The sequence below is a fragment of the Amblyraja radiata genome, chromosome 26 (assembly GCF_010909765.2).
Source record: "Amblyraja radiata isolate CabotCenter1 chromosome 26, sAmbRad1.1.pri, whole genome shotgun sequence".
Classification (NCBI taxonomy): Eukaryota; Metazoa; Chordata; class Chondrichthyes; order Rajiformes; family Rajidae; genus Amblyraja; species Amblyraja radiata.
In genome coordinates this window covers 24567436-24590554 of record NC_045981.1, presented here as the reverse complement: position 1 = coordinate 24590554, position 23119 = coordinate 24567436, and the positions used below count along the sequence as shown (strand labels likewise).

The following is a 23119-nucleotide window of genomic DNA, read 5'->3' as shown; positions in this document are numbered from 1 at the left end:
TGCTGGACGGGTTCTTCACGTAGTTACTCACGTGACTCCGAAGTAAAATTCAAATTTGAATTTTGGGGAGCACGATGGAGCAGCTGGTAGAGCTGCTGCATCACTAAGCCAGAGACCTGGGTTCAATCCTGATCTCATGTGCTGGTGTATGTGGTATTTGCACGGTTCTCCCTGTGACTGCGTGGGTTTCTTCCGGATGCTGTGGTTTCTTCCCACATCCCAAAGACGTGGGTTTGTACGGTAATTGCCCCTGGTGTGCAGGGAGTGGATGAGACAGTGAGATAACATAGAACAAGTGTGACCGGGTGATCGATGGTCAGTATGGACTCAGTGGGCCGGTTTCCATGCTGTATTTCTATACTAAACTAAAAACATGATCAATAGTGGAAGTTGGGAAGTGGATAGTTGAAGACATCATTGGGGGGGCCTGAAAGATTGGCAATGAGTGATGCAAGTCAGGTTTGTGTGGGATGAAACACCAATGAAAGTACCAGCTGTTGGAAAATACCTGCAAGAAGGTTAACTCTTTCATAGAGAGGTGGCAACACCACTGTTCTCTAATGCCTCAGCTGTAAATGCTTGCCACGTTGTGAGTGATCACTGCAATTCATGCATCTCGAATTGTGCTTGTGAATTCCTGTTATGGATTACCTGCAGTTTGACAACACTGCGAATGGTTTGGATTACAATCAAGGAGAAATCAGAATACATGTCTGAAAGTGCAGTGTACACACACATCTCGATGGGTTTTAGGTGATATTCATTTACATGGCAACAATATCTAGGCTGATACCTTTTTTTCTCCTTCACAAAACCTCTTCAGTTAGGTCAGTAAAACTAAACTTGTACTTTATACAGCTTAATGCTTTATACTGCAACTCCTTGTGTAATGTTTTCTAGCACATTTAATTACATGAAATGCTCAGTTTAAATGCATTGGGCAGCTTATACGTTGCGATGTGTTCATTTTATGACCTTTACTAAATACCTCATTATTCTCTTCAAATACTGCACTACAGGCAGTAGTGTAATGTATTTTTCTGTTCATAAGGCAGTTGCTTAAGCAAGATCTATACTTTGCTACAGATATCTGTAATTCCTGGCAAGAAACCACATATTGAATGAAGAACATTTGGGATCAGGGGAGTCCAATCTGATTCCTGGGGATGTAAAATGCAAGATGGCAAAATGTTGAAACAATATGCTTTGGGAATTTAAGGAGACTTATGAAAAAATTAAAAAACAAGAAAACAGATTTATAATAGACTTTCAAAGGAGAAGCCTGTTTTTTATTGTTTTAAATGTTCATCAATGTTTAGCATTATATTAGACATTAAATAGTTTGGCATTCATCTTTGCAACTGCTAGTATCATTCGATCTTGAGGGAGATGGAATAAACAAAAGAAGATGCCAAATTTAAGGAACACCATCCGCAAAACAGTCCCTGAAGCAATCCATCAAGTTCTGGGTGATCCTGGCATCTGATACCAACCTTTACTAATTGTGCCTGTCACCCGAACTGCTTCCCACTGCAGAGTTTGGCGAGGCTCTTCTTGAAATAGTTCCGTACATTTAGATATTTTCCATTAGTTTCGTAGCCAGGTCAAACCGGGAAGATGGATGTACGCAATTGAACTGTAAAACACTACATTTCTCGCCTCCTGGACACATTTCAAATCTGTATTACTCACTGCAATGAGCTAATTTTTTTGTTTGCCAGCTAAATTTCGTAAGGCTTTTCCCCTTTAGTTAGCTGCCTAAAAATCAGTGACCAATGTGGTTGAAAAGTGCTTTCTGAAAACTCTCACTGCTTTGTAATGAGGTTCTGAAAGGGTGGAAGTTTTGGTGCTACCTTGCTATAAATACATTCCCATCAAGGTGTCTTGTGCATTTTAATCTGTATTGCAATTTGTGATTAGCTAACTTGACACAGACCAGGAGCTAAATTGGCTTGGCTACTGAAAACTAATCTCACCGAGAATCTCACATCTTTCATCCTGCAGAATTGAGGATAGCAAATATGACCCGATTATTTCAGAAAGGAGGTGCTAAGAGGGAGCTATCAGTCTGATAGCCTAATATCAGTGGTCAAAGATCAGTAGTCATAGTGTTTTACTGTCATATGTACCAAAACAGAACAATTACATTTTTTTTGTTCCAGCACAACAGGTTTGTAAACATAATATTCAATAGATAAAATAATAAACAAGCACATAAAATGTTCAAAAAATTAAAATCCCAAGATAGTGCAAAACAAAACAAAGCTCAGTGTGCCACTGGAGTAAATCAGCAGGTCAGGCAGCATCTCTGGAGAAAAGGAATGCGTGACATTTCAGGTCGAGACCCTTCTTCAACTGTCACAGAAATCTATGCCTGGATTTTAGCTACCCACGGTACATGGAAAACAAGACATAGAAAACATAGAAATAGGTGCAGGAGTAGGTCATTTGGCCCTTCGAGCTAGCACCAACATTAAATATGATAACCATATAACAATTACAGCACGGAAACAGGCCATCTCGGCCCTACAAGTCCGTGCCGAACAACTTTTTTCCCTTAGTCCCACCTGCACTCATACCATAACCCTCCATTCCCTTCTCATCCATATGCCTATCCAATTTATTTTTAAATGATACCAACGAACCTGCCGCCACCACTTCCACTGGAAGCTCATTCCACACCGCTACCACTCTCTGAGTAAAGAAGTTCCCCCTCATGTTACCCCTAAACTTCTGTCCCTTAATTCTGAATCATGGCTGATCATCCAAAATCAGTAACCCGTTCCACCTTTTCCCCACATTCCTTGAATCTGTTAGGCCTAAGAGCTAAATCTAACTGTCTCTTGGAAACATCCAGTGAATTGGCCTCCCCTGTCTTCTGTGGCAGATAATTCCACAGATTCACAATTCTCTGGGTGAAAACCAGGGTTCTCTGGATACAAATCAAAGTGCTGGAGGAACCTGGCACCAGAGGGATAGGCTGTATTAATGGAGGACATGTACAGACAATATTTTGATTTGAGAACCTTCTTTAGACTGATGGAGTAAGGGGGAGAAAGCTGGAAAAGAGAAATGTGGGTGGGGAAAAGCTGGGCAAGTGATAGGTGGATAGAGATGGGCGGTGATTGGCAGATGCGTGGAGAAAATAACATAGGGTAGAGGGGCAAAGGAGATAAAAGGGTGTTAGATGAGGAAAAAAGTGAAGGAATAAAATGTAAAGCAGAGGGAAGGAAATGGGGGAATCGGACGGGGAAGAGGGGAAAGAAAGGGATTAAAAGGGAAATGATTTGGGGTAGGGATAGGAGATGAGCGTAAGGAGGAGGGGAAAGGAGCAAGATGACTGGGCTGGTGGAAGATGGAGGAAGAAATATGTGTGCACCAGGGTGCGTGTTAGCCGGTGGGAGGGGGAGGAAATCACTATTCATACCGTAGGGATGTAGGCTGCACCATACGTGGTGTTGTTCTTCCAATGTGCATGTGACCTCACTTTAGCAGTGGAACTGGCTAAGAGAATGGGAATGGAAAGGGGAGTTAAAATGGTCAGCAACAGGGAGCTTCAGCAGACATTAGCGGCTAGAGCAAGAATTTAACCATCTCCCACCAGCCCAGTCACCCTGCATCTTTCCTCCAGATGTTCATCTCCCATCTCTGAGTTACCCATTTCGCTTTTATCCCCTACTCTTTCCCCTCCCCCCAATCCCTTCCACCGATATGAGGTTACAGCTGCTGAGGCAGAGAGGGTCGAGTGCTTCAAGTTCCTGGTTGTACACACACCACCAACATTTTGTCCAGGTCCGACGACGTTGACACTATGGTCAAAGTTGCACACCAACGCCTCTACTTTCTTGAGCTCTGGGGAAATTTGGCACGTCCCCAATGAACTCTTACGAACCTTTAAAGGTGCAAGGATCCTATCTGGAGAAAGGATCCTACCTGGATGCTACATAGCTTGGTAAGCATCAGTATCAGCTTTACCCAAGACAATAAGATATTGTAGAGTTGTTGGACGCTGCCCAGTCCATCAACGCTTACCCATCTCCCTTTGACTCCATCTACAATTCCCGCTGCCTCTGTAAAAAGCAGCCAAATAAATCAATGACTACGCCTACATTGGTCATTCTCTCTTCTCACCTCTCTGACGGACATGAGATTGCATGGAGCTTAGTTTATTGCAACACATACTGAAGTACAGTACAAACTATTCTTGCGTGCGAACCAGTCAGGTCAAAGGCAATACATGGTTATAAACAAGCCATACACAGAGTACGGATACATGATAAAGAGAATGTCGTGAATAATGTTTAGTGCAAGATAAAGCCAGAAAAGTCTGATCAAGGATAGTTCGAGGGTCTCCAATGACGTAGATAGTAGTTCAGGGCTGCTCTCGAGTTGTTGGTAGGATGGTTAAATTACCTGTTAACAGCTGGGAAGAAACTGTCTCTGTTTCTGATTAAAAAAAAGGTTGATAGCATGAGCCACCTTACTTAAGAACAGCTTCTTCTGTGCTGTTATTAAAATGCTCTTCTCATAAGAAGATGAATTCCTGATTTCCAAACCTACCCTTTTGCTCCCCTTGCACTTTTTTACCTAAACTTTCTCTGCTGCTGTAACACAATATACTACATGTTTAATGGTATTTGCACTTGACAATAATAATAAGCTTATGCAGCAGTAACTTCCAAAGCTGCAGGAAGGATGGAGGAAAGGGGTGTCTGATGCGAGTAGAAAAAAATGTTTAGGAGTAAAAAAAACCCACAAATTAAAATATTTAAACTGATTTAATTATCAATTTATTTGTTGAGTATTGAAGTAATTGGCTGAGTTTATTTCTCCTAACAGTGATTTTTCATTTATTTAAATGTTGCTGCCCATACTTGTAATAGGATTAACCTGGCTTGTGTGCTGGGGTACCTACAGATGTTTCTGCTGCCCACGAGAAGGTAAGCAGGCAGCACGCAAGTTCCTGACCAGCAGTCTGATCAGTCGAAACTGTAGATAGACATTAAAAGCTGGAGTAACTCAGCGGGACAGGCAGCATCTCTGAAGAGAAGGAATGGGTGACGTTTCAGGTCAAGACCCTTTTACAGACTGGTTGCTGTGCTACAGCCTCTGCTCAGGAATAGTTCAGTTAAGGACATGTCTGCTGGCAGATCACTTGTGATTTTCTTGCAGAAATTTTACCCCAATTAGAAATAAGGAGAACATGTACATTAATCATTGCTCTGAATTAATCAGTATAATGCTGTAAAATAGGGATGCAATGTTTAAAATATTGAATTGCCCACCATTTGAATTCAATAACATTAACTTAAGACTCGATTGCACAAGCTTTTTTAGACATATACAGAAATTTAAAAAAAAGCTATTGCAGAGATCTGTAAGTGGCTTTTTTATCATTAGGATCTCTGTACATTTCTGCGTTAATAAATAGTCTTGCACATATTGAACAATTAAATTATGAGTGGAAACTAAGCTGTTTATTTAAGGCGTGGCTATATTAATTGTGATCCTGTGGCTGCAGGAGTGTCAGAAGCCTGGATTATTGGAACATCACCATGTATTCTGCCTAATACGAAACATACAAGAACCTTGACTAATGAGCTAAGTGTGCTAAGCTAAGGTCAACTGTTGAGAAGGGAATGTCACCCGTACTATGAGGCCATTAGAATGTTTGCATATATCATTGCAATTGTGTTTAATGATCAGGTAATGGGCTGAGAATATTTAAATTGTTGTTACAATCTAAATAAAGGACGATGAGGGATTCAAGTTTCAAATTAACCCATGTTCAAATTTATGACACATTAAATGCTTTAAACGGTTATTGATAAATCCTTGAAGATGCTTTGTTGCAGTAGATGGCTGTATAGAATCAGTCTTATGAAGAGAGGAATTCCACTGGAAATATCTCCGTGTTAGTAAAATGGAGGACTTTTGTTTCATTTACTCATTTTCATTTTTTTCTATGGCCTGCCACTTGATATAACAGATGTTTTCCTGTGGTATTCTGTGTCATCCACCATGAAGATATACACAAAATATTCTTTCCTTTTTACTCTCCAGTATAATTCATCTTGGTCCATAGGGGATCCTCAGTAACCTTACCATATATATCTCCTTCTAGGTATCCACAGAAGCTTTTAGAATCTGTTTCCATGTTTCTTGCTATATTTTGCTTGTTTTATTTTTTCCTTTTTCTTATGAGCTTTTTCTTTTAATTCTTTTACATCTCTTGTTAACCATGAATTCTGATGACCTTTTTCTGGAATTAAAGGGGTATGTAAATCATGCATTTTTAACTGTTTGTCATTGTTTGGTTAATTCAGTTCCTCAGTGGGATTGCAGTTTAGATTTGAGAGCCTGATTTTTGATTTTACTAAATTACTCCCAATCTTGATATTAAAAATCTGCCATACTATGACCATTCTTCCTTAATCCCCTGTACCATCAGAATATTGATGAATTCATTTTCCTTGCATAATGCCAGATGTAAAATTGACTACTTTTTTGTTGGTTTATCAACATACTGATCAAGGAAACAATTATATTTGCCATGAATTTGTCCTCGATTATCACAGTTAATTTGAGTTGCCAAGTTCATTATTGTTTGAACCGACTAATAGGAGTGCATATTAAAATAAATCGTGTTGTCCTCATTATTTCTGATGCAGACCAGGATGGTGCAGAGCCCAGTGGCAATGCTGTGGCTGCTTCCAACCTTGTGCGACTGGCAAACTTCACCAATCGGCCAGACTGGACCATCAGATCAAAGCAAATTGTTACAACATTTGAAAAACTGCTAAAAGGCATTCCTATGGCTCTACCAGAAATGGTTATTGGCTTGATGACACAACATCATCCACTCAAGCAGGTACGTGTACGCACCACGATTCTTACAGTTAATAATACAAAATCAGGTAATGTGGAGAATACAGGCCAAACCTGGCATTGTAAACAGTGCATAAACCTGTGTTAATTTTGGCATCTATCCTTGAGATTTGAATGATGATGCTACATAAAGATGTTTCCAGTATGTATAGTATTTGAACTTGTAAAGTTGTAGTCTTCACAGTGATGTCTGAAGAAGGGTCGCGACCCGAAACGTCACCTGTACCTTTTCTCCAGACGTGCTGTCCGACCCGCTGAGTTACTCCACCTTTTTGTGTCTATTCATGGTGATGTTTCATCTATTATAGATTTATTAAGCTTTCGTTGAATAATAATTTCCATGTGACTGGTCTAAACCATGCCATGGATGAGTACTTTCCACAAATCAGCTGTTCATCAGTAAATAATTGGACCTCCTGGTGAGATAACGAACCGTTGAAAGTGTGAGGTCTTGGGTTTGGACCTGGGTGTTGGTGCAAGTTCATTTTAATCTGAGTTGTGAGTCTGTCATAAGTGGCCTCTGATCTTTGGATGGGGTAGGAACTAAAATGAACTAACCTACCCCCTTTTAATCAATGTCAGGAGACTGCTGCAGCGAATTGCAGAGTAAGCTGCTGTGATACTCTTAAAGTTGAATGGCTTGCAAACATTCATTGTCTGGCATTTCGAAGCCCCTCAATTCAAAAATATGCCTCTTCTCAAACTGAAACATCACTTTCTGCTTTCTTTGCTTTCTTTCTGTGCATTGTAATTTGGGTTGACCTGCCAGGTATGTCCTCCTGCTCTACATTTCACACTTCTACCTGTTATCACTATCTAATTGCTTCCATTAACTCATTTTACTGATAGCCTATTTACAGTTCAAGTTGGGAACACTGAATCTTTTGTGTACAGTTATCATCTGGCTAATGGTACAAAAAAAGTCAGTTGCTTAGTCAGCCACTGCCCGCACTCCTTCCAGAATGATGTTGTCACTGTTCATCAGCTGCATCCACCCATTCTATACAACATGCTGGTTATTATTCTGCTGTGAATATTTTGCTAACCTATGAAGCTGCAGGTGGGAGGGGAAATGGCTTGTTATTTGGCTCTGGATGTGCCTGATGCCTTCTGTCATATGCTGATAGTAGTCAGATGCGAAATAATCGTGAGTAAATTGAGAAGAGGAGGGTCCTCCTGACATTTGTGCAACAGAGGATTGTTGGTCAAACACTGATTGTTGGTCAAATCAGGACTGTGCAGAATGGTTGGTATTCTCCGATAACAGCCACCAACATAATAATCAGCTCTAACAATGGCCCGTTTGTTTTTTCTGTCTGGCTATTCCCTTTAAAGAAGCTGAGGTTTGGGAAAGAAAGGGTTTAAAGTGGGCCAGAACTTGCAGGCAAAATCTCTCCACCCACATTTGCAGTTGACTTTGGAATATACAGTACTATTAACTGATCAGCAACAGCCTGCGGGCACAGTCGGCCAGATCCCCCAACATCCAAGCTCTGGAAGGATCACAAGAGGGGAACACCGAACTCAGCCATAAAAAGGTGAAAAGATGTTTACCACCCCCGACTTGTCAAAGCCTTGAACAACGAAAAACATTCAAAGAATTTAGTAAACTATTCAATGATTAAAAAACATTAACAAAAATAAAGCCCCCTTTTTGAAGTGCAGCATTTTAACACAGTCAAATAATTTAAAAAAAATCTAAATTCTTATCACTGACCTCATCACTGTAGCTTTTGGCAGACCACCTACGTACTAACCTAAATTTTCCGACGCTGCAGGTTGTCTCTTCCGGAAGGTATGATCAAGGAGAGCCACAGGTTTTCCTTATGTTTTGCAGTGAATGCAGCTGTTAGTCCAGCTGAGTGTATTTATGCTTCAGGTAAAACCGCAGGAAAACATCTGTGCACTTTCTGCACATGTGGTCTGTCGGGAATTAAAAGTAGCTGGTCTCATCTGTCCATCCACGTTCTGAGAAGTCTATGTGGCTCTTCATTGAAAGTACTTAATGGTATAATATTGTATTGATTGTATACCTTATAGAAAAGACATTTTTAAAAAAAAGATGATTTTCAGGACTTAAAAAAATACATGAATGTAATTATTTCCTTCTTCAACTGCATTAGCCCATGAGGTAAATGGAGAAAAGGATCATATTTGTTCTTGAAAAAGCAAAAAAAAAATGCACATATTGTAAATCTGAAATGAAAACTGAAAAGGCTAGAGGTACTCTGAAGGTCAGGCAGTATTTGAGGAGAGAAAAAGAGCATTAACATTTTAAGTCAATCACATCAGTCCTTTGTTAACTGTACAGTACTGATGTAGAATTTTGAAACAAAAAGATGATCTTTGCAGATTCATTATGTGAAAGCTGAGAGAGTGGCCAGATATTCCAATATTGTGAACATAGTGATCGAAGATCGATATATGTGCAGTTTGCAAAGTGGATTTTGGAAAGAGAGGAGAGCGATTCTGGGTGATATATCATTTTCTGCCCAAAGCTCCGGGCATGTTTGTGCATATATGAATCCTTATTTTAATTCATTTGTGCACGTGCTCGAATATCCTCATTAATAGATAAAAGCAAAGGGCATGTGATGCCGTCATTAAAGACAGTCTGAGTATCAATAAAGATTTCATTTTCTCTCTGAGTCTTCCACCAATATAATCAAGAACCAGAGGACATAAGGTGACAGGTGAAAGATTTTATAGAAACCTGAGGGGAACATTTTTTTACTTAGTATATGGAATGAGCTGTCAGAGGAGGTAGTTGAGGCAGGTACAATAACATAATTTAAAGGACACTTGGACGGGTACATGGATAGGTAATATTTTTTGTCGGAACTGTAAAAGGGTCCCAACCTGAAATGCTGCCTTTCCATTTCCTCTAGAAATACTGCCTGACCTGAGTTACACCAGCACTTTTTTTGTTTATTTTAAACTATAAGGTACCTTCACCATACAACAGCATATGACATGATACCACAAAATATCACTCCAATATGCTGATTGTAATAGAGCAGCACTTTTTCCTGTGGGAAATTGTTTTCAATAGCATCTGCATAATCAGAAGAGATAAATTTAAGATGATGGGTGAAAGAATTAGAGACTGCATCGAGATAAGTTTTAATTGTATTTTGGAATACATAAGATTGTGGATACGTTTCATTAAGAACAATAAAAAAAAGAGAAGCAAAGTAAAGCTTTTTTTATTCCTTTGAGCCTGCTCTGTCATTCATAAAGATCATGGCTGATCATCTAACTCATCACCACTTTCCTATCATATACCACTTACCTATCCTATTGAACCACCCATTTACATTAACCCGACATTACTTTTATTGCACTAACATTCTCGACAACTTTCCCTAAATTCTAGCGTTCACCTGCACATTCAGGACAATTTGCAGTGGCAAGTTAACGTACCGGCCTGCTGCACTTCTTGGGATATAGGAGAAAACTTGAACACCCAGAGGTATCTTACGTGGTCACAGGGAAACTATGCAAACTGTACACAGACAACATCCGAGTTACTGAGAGTCAGCAGCTGTGCCACATATGTCACCCATTTAATTAGAGGCATTTCATGAAAAGGATCAGATGAGTTTGCGATACTCTTATATTTTAGTTAATTTCGTAACATTTACTGGTAGACAAACTACACTGAGTTTCTACAAGCTACAGTGGAGGCAGAGAGCACAAAGTGATGCCTGATATATAGAGTAAGAAATGGCAGCTTTTATACACAGCACAAAAGGTACAGGGCAGTGGTGCCCAGAGATTGTAGTAGACATTGAGTGGCATCAAAGCGGAGCACCAGGTCATGCTCTTCTGCAGGGAAAGGATGAAGTATTAGCAGTAGATGGTATTAACTGTGAAGCAAAGTGTAAAGGTGAAAAGTGAGAGCGCCTGTGAATAAATATATTACGATGGAGGTTGACGTGCAGATGATGGCCTTGACCTGCTGCGAGCACAGGCCAAGGGCAGTAATAAAGATAGTTGCCAGCTGGAACAATACGATCAAAAAAGGTCAACCTCAAATGATGCGGCTGAGAAGATTGTTGCCATTATGGTACCCACAGCTCTTGAACCCTTAACCTTCCAAAATCCAAGGTATTTTTTATTCAGGTTGCTCTGGAGCTGCAAGAACCTGCTGTTAAAATGTTGTCATGTTTTTAGACAGGAAAAAGAACCCGCAACTGAAGCAATAGAGAGAGCATGTGAGGATTTAACCTCATTAAATTATGGCTCTAAATAGTTGAGAAGCTCTAGTAGCTAGCCTGGGTGCTGCACGCCAGAAGGACAGGAACACTGTGAATTGGTAAAGTTATCATCTTGGACTTTGTGTCAAACATGGGCCGTGAATGTAAAACAATGAGTTCCCTGCATTGCGATGATTGTTGGTTTTGCTTTGGCAGCACACTAACCTAATTAGTGTTGATTTATTAATGTCACGTGTACTAAGATTCAGTGAAAGACTTTGTTCTGCATGTGCTATTCAATTATACCGTACATGTGCACAACCAAGCCATACACATGTACAGCATATAGAGATTTAATAGTGGAATGATTGAAATGGATGTTAGTAGCTCCAAAGATAGACACCAGAAGTTGGAATAGCTCAGCGGGACAGGCAGTATCTCTGGAGAGAAGGAATGGGTGACGTTTCAGGTTGAGACCCTTCTTCAGACTGGTTAGGGATAAGGGAAACGAGAGATATAGACTGTGATGTGGAGAGATAAAGAACAATGAAGGAAAGATATGGAAAAAGGTTACGATGTTAAAGGAAACAGGCCATTGTAAGCTGTTTGTAGGGTGACTTGGGTGGGGGACGGATATAGAGTGCCGGGGCTATCTGAAGTGAGAGATATCAATATTCATACCACTGGTCTGTAAGCTGCCCAAACAAAATATGAGATCCTGTTCCTCCAATTTGCGTTTAGCCTCACTGTGACAATGGAGGAAACCGAGGACAGAAAGGTGTGTGTAGGAATGGGAAGGAGAATTAAAGTGTCCAGGAAGATCAGGTTGGATCACGCGGGCTGAACCAATGTGTTCCGCGAAACGATCGGCCAGTCTGCGTTTAGTCTCGCCGATGTATAAGAGTCCACATCTTGGAGATAAGGTTGGAGTAGATCCGCTTCTGGGGACCAGCACACACATAGTCTCCATGTTAATTGGGCAGTTATTAAAGCTCCTGATTCCTTTACCCAAAATGACATATCCCCAAGCGTTGCAACCTTGCCAACAGAAGCGGAAGGTTCAACTGCTGATTTTCAGTACCAGAGCCTCATCCTTATTAGACAACGAGGATGCAGTCCGTATCATTGTGAGAAATATCATACTTGGAGTGGATAAACCCTTTCTGTAAAAATATAACTGTACAACTGGTTCATGTGTTGGAATGCATAAGGAATCTGATTCCTTTCAAAATTTGAATACTTTTCTAGACCTGTCCCACTCAGGAGACTTTTTAGGCGACTGCAGGTGACTATGCAGTCGCCACATGGTCGCCACATGTTCGCGGGTGGTTGCCGGGGTGTCGCTTTCATGGTCGTGAGGAGTTCCCACATTCTGGGAACTAGTTGTGGTCTCTTTATAATTGCCGCAAATATTTCAAAATGCTGAAAAATTAGCGGCGACTAGCATTCAATTCAATTCAATTCAATTCAATTCAATTCAATTCAACTTTAATGTCATTGCACAAATACTAAGTATGGGTACAACGAAATGCAGTTTTGCGTCAGTCCGTAGTAGTAGTGCATATAGAAATTTAAAAAAAAAGAAGAAGATACAAAATAATCAAAATTACAGAATAATTAAACAATGGGGACGGAGGGACCGGAGAAATCTATCGGCGGGACTCCAAGTTCAGCAATGTGATGGTATAATTGTAGAAGCTGTTCCTCATCCTACTGGGACGAGACCTGAGGCTCCTGTACCGCCTCCCTGATGGGAGGAGGGCAAACAGTCCATGGTTGGGGTGGGAGGGGTCTTTAATGATCTTCCCAGCCCGTCTCAGACACCGTTTTCGGTGGAGGGCATCCATGGCAGGGAGCGGGGCACCGATGATGTGCTGCGCGGTTTTCACCACCCGTTGTAGTGCCTTCCTCTCCGCAACAGTGCAGCTGCTGTACCATACCGTGAAGCAGGTGGTCAGGATGCTCTCGATGGTACAGCGGTAGAAGTTGGTCAGGATCTGGGGGGACAGGTGGGCTTTCTTGAGCCTCCTCAGGAAGTAAAGGCGCTGCTGTGCCTTTTTAATCAGCTTGGAGGTGTTGAGGGACCAGGACAAATCCTCCGAGATATGTACCCCGAGGAATTTGTAGCTGGAGACGCGCTCCACCTCAGTCCCGTTTATATGGATGGGGGTATGACTGCCTCCTCTGACCTTCCTGAAGTCCACAATAATTTCCTTCGTCTTCTTGGAGTTGAGGACGAGGTTATTGTTGGCACACCAGGTTGTCAGGTGCTGGACCTCCTCTCTGTAGGCTGACTCATCGTTGTCACTGATCAGTCCTACCACCGTGGTGTCGTCAGCAAACTTAATGATGGCATCGGATCCGTACTTAGGGATGCAGTCGTGGGTGAAGAGTGGCACCTTGGCATCTGAATTAGATGGCAGAATGTTGAGCTCCCACCCTGGAGATGAGAACAATCCATACTGGCATGTCAAGGGCAGGCAGTAGGGTGCAGGGTCAGAGATGCTGCCTTCCATAAGATGCTGCCTTCCAAAGCTGGGCATGTTAGTATGTCCTTGTAGAGTTCCTTGCCGGTTACAGCTTGATAAGTATTTATTATACAGCCAACACAAAAACATTGTTGAGGCCATTATCACATGCTTCGCACTGTTCGGGTCCTTCCTTTGCTGGGATTGACTCCCAGGTTTTTTTTATCTTCTGCCGTTATTACATAACTACAGTGAAAACTATGTGACATTCTGAGTTAGTGAAAGTTGCTGTATGAGATTTGTTTGCTCATCTCTGATTTCTGATCTTCCCCAATGATTCTCAGTTTATCATGCAGCCTGCTGGCTCACCTATGCCATGACAGCTGTTAACAGCTAAAGCACTCTCCACCAATCTCTTCACTTGTTTACTGCTTGAGCTGTGAGAAGGGTGACTTGGCGCATTGCTGTTTAGAAAGCCCTCCGCATGTTAAATAAAAAGCTGCTAATGCCATGTCTGTATTCCCAGATGAATGTCAGGAGCTTGGATAGAAACCTACTACTGCTCATGTTCATGAGTCATATTTTTGCACTATAGTCAATGCATATCTGCTCTAGATTTCACAACATGAGACTTGTGAAGTCCTGTTGTGGAACAAAATAACGCAGGTTAGGAGTAGAGTAATACCACATGGGGACAGGCCCTTTGAATGCACTTTTTTAATGTGCTAACCTGCAGGTCTTTGGGATGTGGGAAGAAGCTAACACAGAGTTGTTTAGGTTTTAAACAACTCCCATGTGACATCTGTGGATTTACCCACCAACAATTACTTTCAATCTACGCTCCTTAGCTTCCGCCTAATGACATTGTCATCAACCTTGCCCCAATTAAGTACGTTCCCCCAACATTCAGATTTGTCCCTATTCAATCCTAGGAACTTGAAGCTCCTAATCATATCCAGCTAGGCATCATTGATACTGAGTGGGGTGTGTGCTCCACAACGCCTCCTGAAATTGATAATTGCTCCTTTGTCGTGCAGACATTGAGGGAGAGGTTGATGTTCTGACTACTACGCTCTCTATCTGCTTCCTGTACTCCGTATCATCATTGTTCCAGATCTGGCCCACCACAGTCGTGTCACTCAAAGCAGTCTTGAAGCATCTAATTTGTTTCCTCAAGCTAGCACTGTGTGGCGTTCTGTACCTCACACTTCAGTCTCTGCTTGTAAGCAGAGTTTAAGTACAGCCAGGTTAGATTTTCTACAGTGCGGCTGGGGAATAGAATGGTAGACTTCTTTGATATTGTATAGCTTTGTCAAGGGTCTTCAGAGCTTTTTAGACCATCAAAGATGAAAATTATTGAAAAGTGTGGGTTAAAAGAACTGGCAAGGAAGATTGTAATAGTGGAAGAGAAGCTTAAATTGGTTTTATATTTGGGATTTCAGCAAGCAGAAATAATGTACAGCCAGCAGAGAAACATTTGAAGAGAGTTATGTTCAAGCAGCCAAAAAACTTTGTTGTGATGCTGTGAAAAATATTCTTTGTGCATTACCAGTTTTTAAGCAAAATGAATGGTATTTGCCTTTGAGTATAAACAGACTACTGCCTGCTGTATAAATTACGTTTGGCGTTGAAGTATAAACAGGTTCTTCATTTCCTGAATGTAGTGTGACAGACTCAGAGTAGGATGACTAACTCAGAGTTGTTTGATTCTAGCTGGGAGCATAGAACCAAGTCCTTTCTTCATGGCTCAGGAAATAAGTGATGCATTTCAAAGCTTCTGAGCCCTCTGAATTTCTAGTTGAACGCTATAAACCTGTCATTTCAGATGGGATTTCAAAACCTACATAAATTAGTGGAAACTCGAACACTGATTTACAAAATAAACTATTTTAGAAAAGATATTTTACTTTTCTAAAGAATACAACTCCTGCCATTGGTTGGATACAAAATGCTGGAGTAACAGTGGGGCAGGCAGCATCTCTGGATAGAAGGAATGGGTGATGTTTCTGGTCGAGACCCTTCTTTAGGCTGAGGGTCAGGGGAGAGGGAGTTACAGGGATATGGAAGTGTAAGAGATCAAAATAAATGAAGATCAAGGAAAATGTAGAATAGACCATTGTTAGCTAGGAGAAGGTGACAACAAAGCAAACAGAGATGCAATGTAATCGGGGAGACAGTCAGACTGGTCGGACGGGGAAGGGGGAGGGATGGAGAGAGAGGGAAAGCAAGGTTTACTTGAAGTTAGAGAAGTCAATATTCATACAGCTGGGGTATAAGCCGCCCAGACAAAATATGGGGTGCAACCATTGGTTGTCCAGTCTGAATCTCTTTACTTTCAATGCAAATCTGGTAAAAGAAAATAGACTCCTTCTTATCTAATTGAATTTAGTTTAGTTTAGTTTAGAGATACAGCGCGAATGGTCAGTCAACCAGACACTTTCTTATCTCCAATATTTTCAAAAAGAGTGAAGAAAATGTCAAGAAAGATTTTGTTTTTAAGGCCACAATAAATCTTTTCCTGTGTTACTTGTAAAATGGCCTGGAGTTTAATCTATAATTCTTGCAGACCCTGGGGAAATTATCGAGAGTCAACACTCTGTGCAGGTATTGCAGCACTTGCTGGAGGTTTGAAATGTTCAGGTTTATTACACATTGCACTTTTAATAGAGTTGGGGAATAAGTGCTCCAGATTAGAAGAGGACAGCCGCACCTGACCAATGTGATGAGCACCTTAGAACAGGAAGCAAACCTTGGGCTACAGTTACTGATTGCAGGGTTGTGATGTGTATTTCTTTACACTTCAGGCAGATTGTTTAATGCTGAACTTTGTGACCGAAATGTTCTGGGCTGGTGACTCAATTCCGACCAGCAATTGTTTATTATTGAGATAGAAGCCTAAGGTTGTCATTGTCTTTAACTATTAGACGTATTCCATTTATGAGTTATAATGTTTCAATCTAGGTAGCCTAATCTCATGCAGAATGTAAGGAATAAGAGCAGGATTACCGTAGGTCAATGTGTTCAGTACTGATCTATTTCAAGTTAACTTTCCTATTTAATTTCCACATCCTTTGGTTTTCCTCAGAATGCAGACTGCAGTTAAATGCTAAACTGCGAATTTGTGCTTCAGTGTGGGAGTTGACATTCTACCTCCTTTTATGTTTCACAATTTTATCTCAACTTGGCTACATCTTCAAGCTCTTCTAAATAAAAATCTCTGTTTCTAATTCCCCCAAATTTTCTTGCTTCCATTTTCTATGTTTTATTTTTATTTTCTTGACTTTAGCATATAAACCATCTGCTCTGGTTGGTCAATGAGTCTTTTCTCTATCTCTAATATTATAATACTAAAACTGGGACTAGAAGCTCTGTAATATGTGATCAAAGGAAATGGGCACCCATGAGACACAAAAGGCAATGCGGCTGTCTTAACGCTCCTGGGTGTAGAGTTTGCATGTTTTCTCTGTGACTGCTTTGGTTTCCTCTGAGTTCTCTGGTTCCCTACCACATCCCAAAGATATGCAGGTAGGTGAATTATATTCAGAATATTGCACCTTTTGTGCAGGTAAGTGGCAAAAGAACCCAAGTGAAGTTAATGAGTATGGTGCGAAATAATACATTGCAGAAGTATAGGGAAATAAGGAGAGGGAATGGGAAAAGTGGCATTACTTCTCTGGGAGTTGACATGGGCGAGATAGGCCGGATGCCGGTCTCCTGTATCCTTATAAGTATGTAAAAATACATGCCATCATTCCGTGAACTGCCTGGTTATCACAAATGAAGTGTATTTAAGTTGCCTTGAACACAGAAATCTCAGATATCGAGTCATGACAGAAGATATGTGTAGGAAGGAACTGCAGATGCTGGTTTAAACCGAAGATAGACACAAATAGCTAGAGTAACTCAGCGGGACAGGCAGCATCTCTGGAGAGAAGGAATGGGTGACGTTTCGGGTCAAGACTCTTCTTCAGAATCAGTCTGAAGAAGGGTCTTGACCCGAAACGTCACCTATTCCTTCTCTCCAGAGATGCTGCCTGTCCCGCTGAGTTAGTCCAGCATTTTGTGTCTATCGTCGGTATAAACCAGCATCTGCAGTTCCTTCCTACACACTTACTCTTTATTACCTGTCCTGAAAAACGATTGAACTGATATGCACCGTGTTTCGTAAGCACTGAATGTCAGATTCTGTTAATGACGTGATCTTGATGTTCTTTACTAACTAAAGGTGTCGCACCGTGGTACAGTATGTGTTGTGAATTAGCGTAATGAGGGCACAAATGCTGGGTGGACCAGTTGGCCAGTCCGTTTCCATGGAAACATCATATCAGCTCCAAAAAATCTTTGAACGAAGCAAAGATTGAATGAAAGGTCATGTGAAAACAAAAATAAAATATAAATTGTTTGAAAGGTGATGCAGTGCAGTTTATAATATTTGTATCTCTTGATTATGAAGATAGTCTAAACTTGCAGTCATTTGTTTAACCCTGAGACTGCCAACTGATTCCCAGAACTCTGCATGGCTGAACCAATTATTTTTTTGTTTACACTTCAGTTTATTCACAGAATCAGTCTAATGACTTCAACTTCAGGAATAAACGTATTTCTAAAATAAATGCCCTTATGCAAAGTGAAATAAAAGCACAATTTTAAGTAAAAATATAACATTTAACTAGGCTCACTCTCTTTGATTTTGCCCTCCCATCTACAATACCCTTGATAACATCATGCTGATTGCACTCTAGAATGTTGTCATTGAATGCTGAAGAGGCAACTTATAAATGTATATATTTCTTTCCTTTTCCCCTTTTTATCTCTATCTTTCTCCTTAATCAATTATTCACTTTTTCTCTTTTCTTCTCCACCTTGATCTCCACAACCCCATCCAATGAAGTATCCTGACCCAATATACATGTTGATTTTCCTCTGTAGATGCTGCCTGACTGCTGAGTTTGTTTTTTCCTCGAGATTCTGGCATCAAATGTCTGTTGTGTCCCCCTTTCTGTCCTTCCCATTGACACAGTCACTTTCTATTCTCCCATCCACTCTTGAATGTTCTTCTACCTTTTGGCCTAATTTTAACTCCACTCACCTTTTCCATAAATTCATTATTTTTAAAAATTGCTTTTGTTAGCTTCATTGGGAGGTTTGTGACGAAGACAATGCTCTTTGATTGGCAAGGTTCTCATTGTGACACTGGTCTTTGACCAGACGCATCAAGGAACAGAAAGATGTTTGTTAAGTTTGAGTGTGTCATGGATTGGAAAATAACATATCAGATGGAGTTCAGTGCAGGAGTGTATAAATCATCCATTTAATGAATGAAGACCAAATTTGGTTTAGAGGTATGGGGCGGAAACAGGCCCTTTGGCCCATCGAGTCCGCGTCCACCAGCGATCCCCGTACATTAACACTATCCTACACCAGGCACGTGCCGTCAGGGTAGGCAAGGTAGGCAGTGCCTACCCTGACTAAAATTATAAAATTATAAAATGGCAATTATTTTATATATATAAAATATATAATAATATATAAAATATATATATATAAAACATATATAAAATGGTCATAAATAGTAAAGGCACGAGAGAATTATGCCTCCCTAAGAGATCGATTTCCTAGGGATAGGTATGTTGCAAAGCCTACCTGAAGCGTCGCTGAAAATCTGTCGCTGCGGGTGTGCGCGATTTTGGCGCCGTTTAGAGGGGGGCGGGTTTAAAACGCGATTTTCTCTAGGCTGTTCAAATCGAAGATGTTCCGCCTTGTTAATTATTAACGAAAAATCGCTGGAAGACCCCGTCGCAAAAGCTATTATTAGTTTTAAAGGCCTTGGATAATAGTTATAGTAGTTTAAAAATCAATCTCTAAACCCGCGACCACCGATAGCCATCAGGGTCCCATAGAGCAAACCACAGAAGGTATGTAGCTTATTTTTACATTAAAAAGGGCTTCTTAAGATCCCTTTATACAAAGTTTAATATTGCGAGTAGCTCATTTGGGCCCATTATATCCCGCAGTATTTTTCTGGGCATTTGAGGGCACAAATCTACCGCAATGTGAACATTCTAAACCAGCGCGTTCACAGGATCCCACTAGAAAGCTGATTTAAAATGGACTTTAATTCACAGCAATTAAACACTAAATTCCTTCCATTTGGCCTATAAATTAATGTAAATGAGATTTAAAAATCATGTTTTATTGTGAATTATTTATGAATATTATTTGCACACTTAGGCTATTTAAAAATGTTAATCATTTATTAAGAAATGGATAGATGTTTAGATCTAGTAATTGAAGTTTGAAATTAGCTACACTTGGGTAACTAACTAATTATATGCTTTAATTTCAGGTCATCCAAGTAAGATTATTTTATATTTGTTTCAGAATGGTTCAATCTATGATAACTGAAAATTTCATTCAGTTCTCTTAATTTTTAAGAAAGTTATGGGCTTTTGACTGTCCACGATCACAGCTTTTTTGTTATGTCCATAGAAAATCAATAGGGAACAAGATGCTAATTTCCGAGTATGAAAATGGCCATAACCTTTTAAATACATGAGATATGAAAGTGAATTAGGTGTCAAATTAAACTTCTTTTTATGCTTTATCTGATGGGATAAATTACAGACTTAATTTTTTAAATCTCAAAATTTTGTAACATTGCTACTAGGGAGGCATAATTATCCCGTGCCTTTCATCAGCAGTACGTTTTAAACACGGAAGTATGTGCTACTCACGTGCCGTCGACGCTGCTTCAAGCCATCAGTGGCAACGGTCCGTAAAGGCAGCTGAAATTCTGCCTTTACACTGTGGACTGCGTGCATGTGCTGCGTTGCGCACCAGCCTACTGCGCATGCGCAAGTTTCTTGGCGGGATTTTCAAAGGTGGATAGTGATTACCTGAAGAGTTTCTCAAAGCACACTTAAAAGGAAAAGATCAAAATAATTAAAAATGGCAGACCAACGTCAGACCTTAAAGAACTTCAACAGCACAAAGGAACAAAAATAATTAGAACATTTAAAACAGTTTTGGTACAATAGGAAAGAGTCTCCTGCATGGAGACCCGACCTTTTCCCTGTCGGGTCTCCGTTGCCGTTGGGGCCTAGCGCCGTGGAGCGGCCTCGGACCGGAGCGACCTGGGGGCTGAAGTCACGGAGCCTGTGGAGCTGTGGAGCTGCGGACCTACCTCCGTGGAGCTGTGGAGCTGTGGAGCTGTGGACCTACCTCCGTGGAGCTGCCCAGCTTCGGAGCGTGGAGAGCTGCGGCGGCGAGCTGCTGCGACCCGACTCCGGTGGATGGTGACACTGGGAGCTCGCGGGTCCCCGGTGGGAGACCGTTTTGCGGGGCACCGGCAGCGGCGACTTCTCCCGCCCGAATTGCGGGGTTGAGAGTGACCTGGAGGGGGGCCTTACAACGCCCGGCGCGGCTGTAAATTGCCGCGGACTTGCTAGCGCCCGCCGGGGCTCCAACATCAAGACCCGGGGCAGGGCCCTACATCGCCCGGCGTGGCTTTGAGTGGCCGCGGACTTGCTAGCGCCCACCGGGGGCTTTGACCTCGACTTCGGGAGGGGGATTGAGAGCAGGGGAGAGACAAGTTTTGCCTTCCATCACAGTGAGGAGGAGACTCACTGTGATGGATGTTTATGTGAATTGAATTGTGTTGGTGTGTGTCTTGGTTCTTTTTTTGTATGGCTGCAGAAACCAAATTTCGTTTGAACCTCTTGTGAGGTTCAAATGATAAATAAAAGGTATTGTATTGTATTGAGTGGCTATGTGGTTGTATTTCAACAAATAGACTGTTTTGTTTCCCGTGCCTGTTATTTTCTGTATCTAGTGGAATTGTATGGGTAGCAGGTGGATACAGTGATTTAAATAATTTGCCTAATGCTTTAAACAAGCACAAGAGATCTGCTGCGCATTATGAAAGCCAAATAGCATTGAAGACATTTGGGTCTACACGGATCGACTTGCTCATAGATAAGCAGAAGCAACTTAGCATCGATATTCACGATGAAAAAGTTAAGGAGAACAGAGAGATACTAAAAAAGTTAATATGTGCTACTTGCTTTTCGATCAGACAAGAACTTGCTTTTCGCGGTGATAATGAAAACAAAGAATCGCTAAATCGTGGAAACTATATTGAGTTACTGAAATATACAGCAAAATATGATGAAAAATGGGCACATCATTTACAGAGTTCATCCGTTTTTTCTGGCATTTCTAACAAGATACAAAATGACGTGATTGAAGCAGTAGGCACCAAAGATCTTATAGCTCCGCTATAAGATCTTTGGTAGGCACAGTTTACCGGGGAGGGAACAATGTGCGCATGCGCAGTTTTAAGATTTAAAAAAAAAAGCCGACTGACAACTCACCGGGGAGGGAACAATGTGTGCATGCGCGGTTTTCAAGATTTTTAAAAGTCATTGCCTACCCCGGCTAATTACTCACGGCACGTGCCTGTCCTACACACACACAAGGAACAATTTACAATTTTTACCAAGTCTATTAACTTACAAACAAGTATGTCAGTGTGGGATGAAACCAGAGAACCCGGATAAAACCCATGCAGGGGAGAACGTACAAAGTCCGTACATACAGCACCTATAGTCAGGGTCGAACCCATGTCTCTGGCCCTGAAAGGCAAAACTCTACCGCTGCACCACCTTTGCGTTGTTTGCGTTTTTGAGGCTAACCTGCCTTTCATTTAAACCATAGACTGTTTTACACACCATTTATCTGCCCTTGTTCCATTTCTCTTTATATCCTTGCCTAATAACCTCATCAATGACAGTCTTCAGAGTTGCAGTTGGACCTTGCCAACCATGTTATTATGGGATACTTCCTTTTTTCATAACCCTTTTTTCGTAAATGAACTCTCTAGTTTCACCCTCCAATGACCCAGCTCTAACTTTCTTACGTTGTCTTATTCTGGGTTTAATGACCGGTAGAAATTATTTCTCTGAATCTGCACAATGGATTCCATTAATATTTTAAATACATCAATTAAATCACACAACTGATACCCAAAACTCAAACCTACTTAATGCAGCCTACCTCATAATTTTACTTGTAGGCTGCATATCATCTTAATGATTCTATGCTGCAAGGAACACCCTTCCTAAATTGTGAAAATCCGAAAACGCTCCAATAGATGGCGTTTGACCAAGGGAATGTTAAATTATCACTTTCTATTTTTTAATTCCATTACACTGACAATAAACCCCAAATTCTATTAGCCTTCTAGATTACTTTTTTTTTTAACCTGTGCTCTAACTTAGAACGTAAGAAAGATAGATTAGAGTATTTTCTTAACGATAAGAACTGGAGCTTTAATCTTAAACATCACTAAAAGGTAATGCACAGATACAAGAGTAATCAAAGAAAACAGGCATCTTTTATAGCTAGGAATAAATCTTATTTGAAGTATTGCATTCCATTCCTTCAGCCATGCACATCTTTAATGATCATTTTCACAACTGCCAACTAGGTTTGCCTCTGATCAAACATCGAATGAGTGGTTTACCTTCTTACCGTAATTTCCCTTTTGTGCTAATCTTAGTTCAC

The 23119-nt window shown here is 40.9% G+C and overlaps 1 protein-coding gene across 1 annotated transcript in view; it reads left to right on the top strand.

Moving 5' to 3' along the window:
* spata20 (spermatogenesis associated 20) overlaps positions 1-23119 on the top strand; it is a 288180-nt gene that overhangs the window by 93769 nt on the left and 171292 nt on the right. The window contains exon 14 of the mRNA XM_033044507.1: positions 6672-6871. Coding sequence (XP_032900398.1) covers positions 6672-6871 — 200 coding nt within the window. The remainder of the gene's footprint in view (positions 1-6671; positions 6872-23119) is intronic.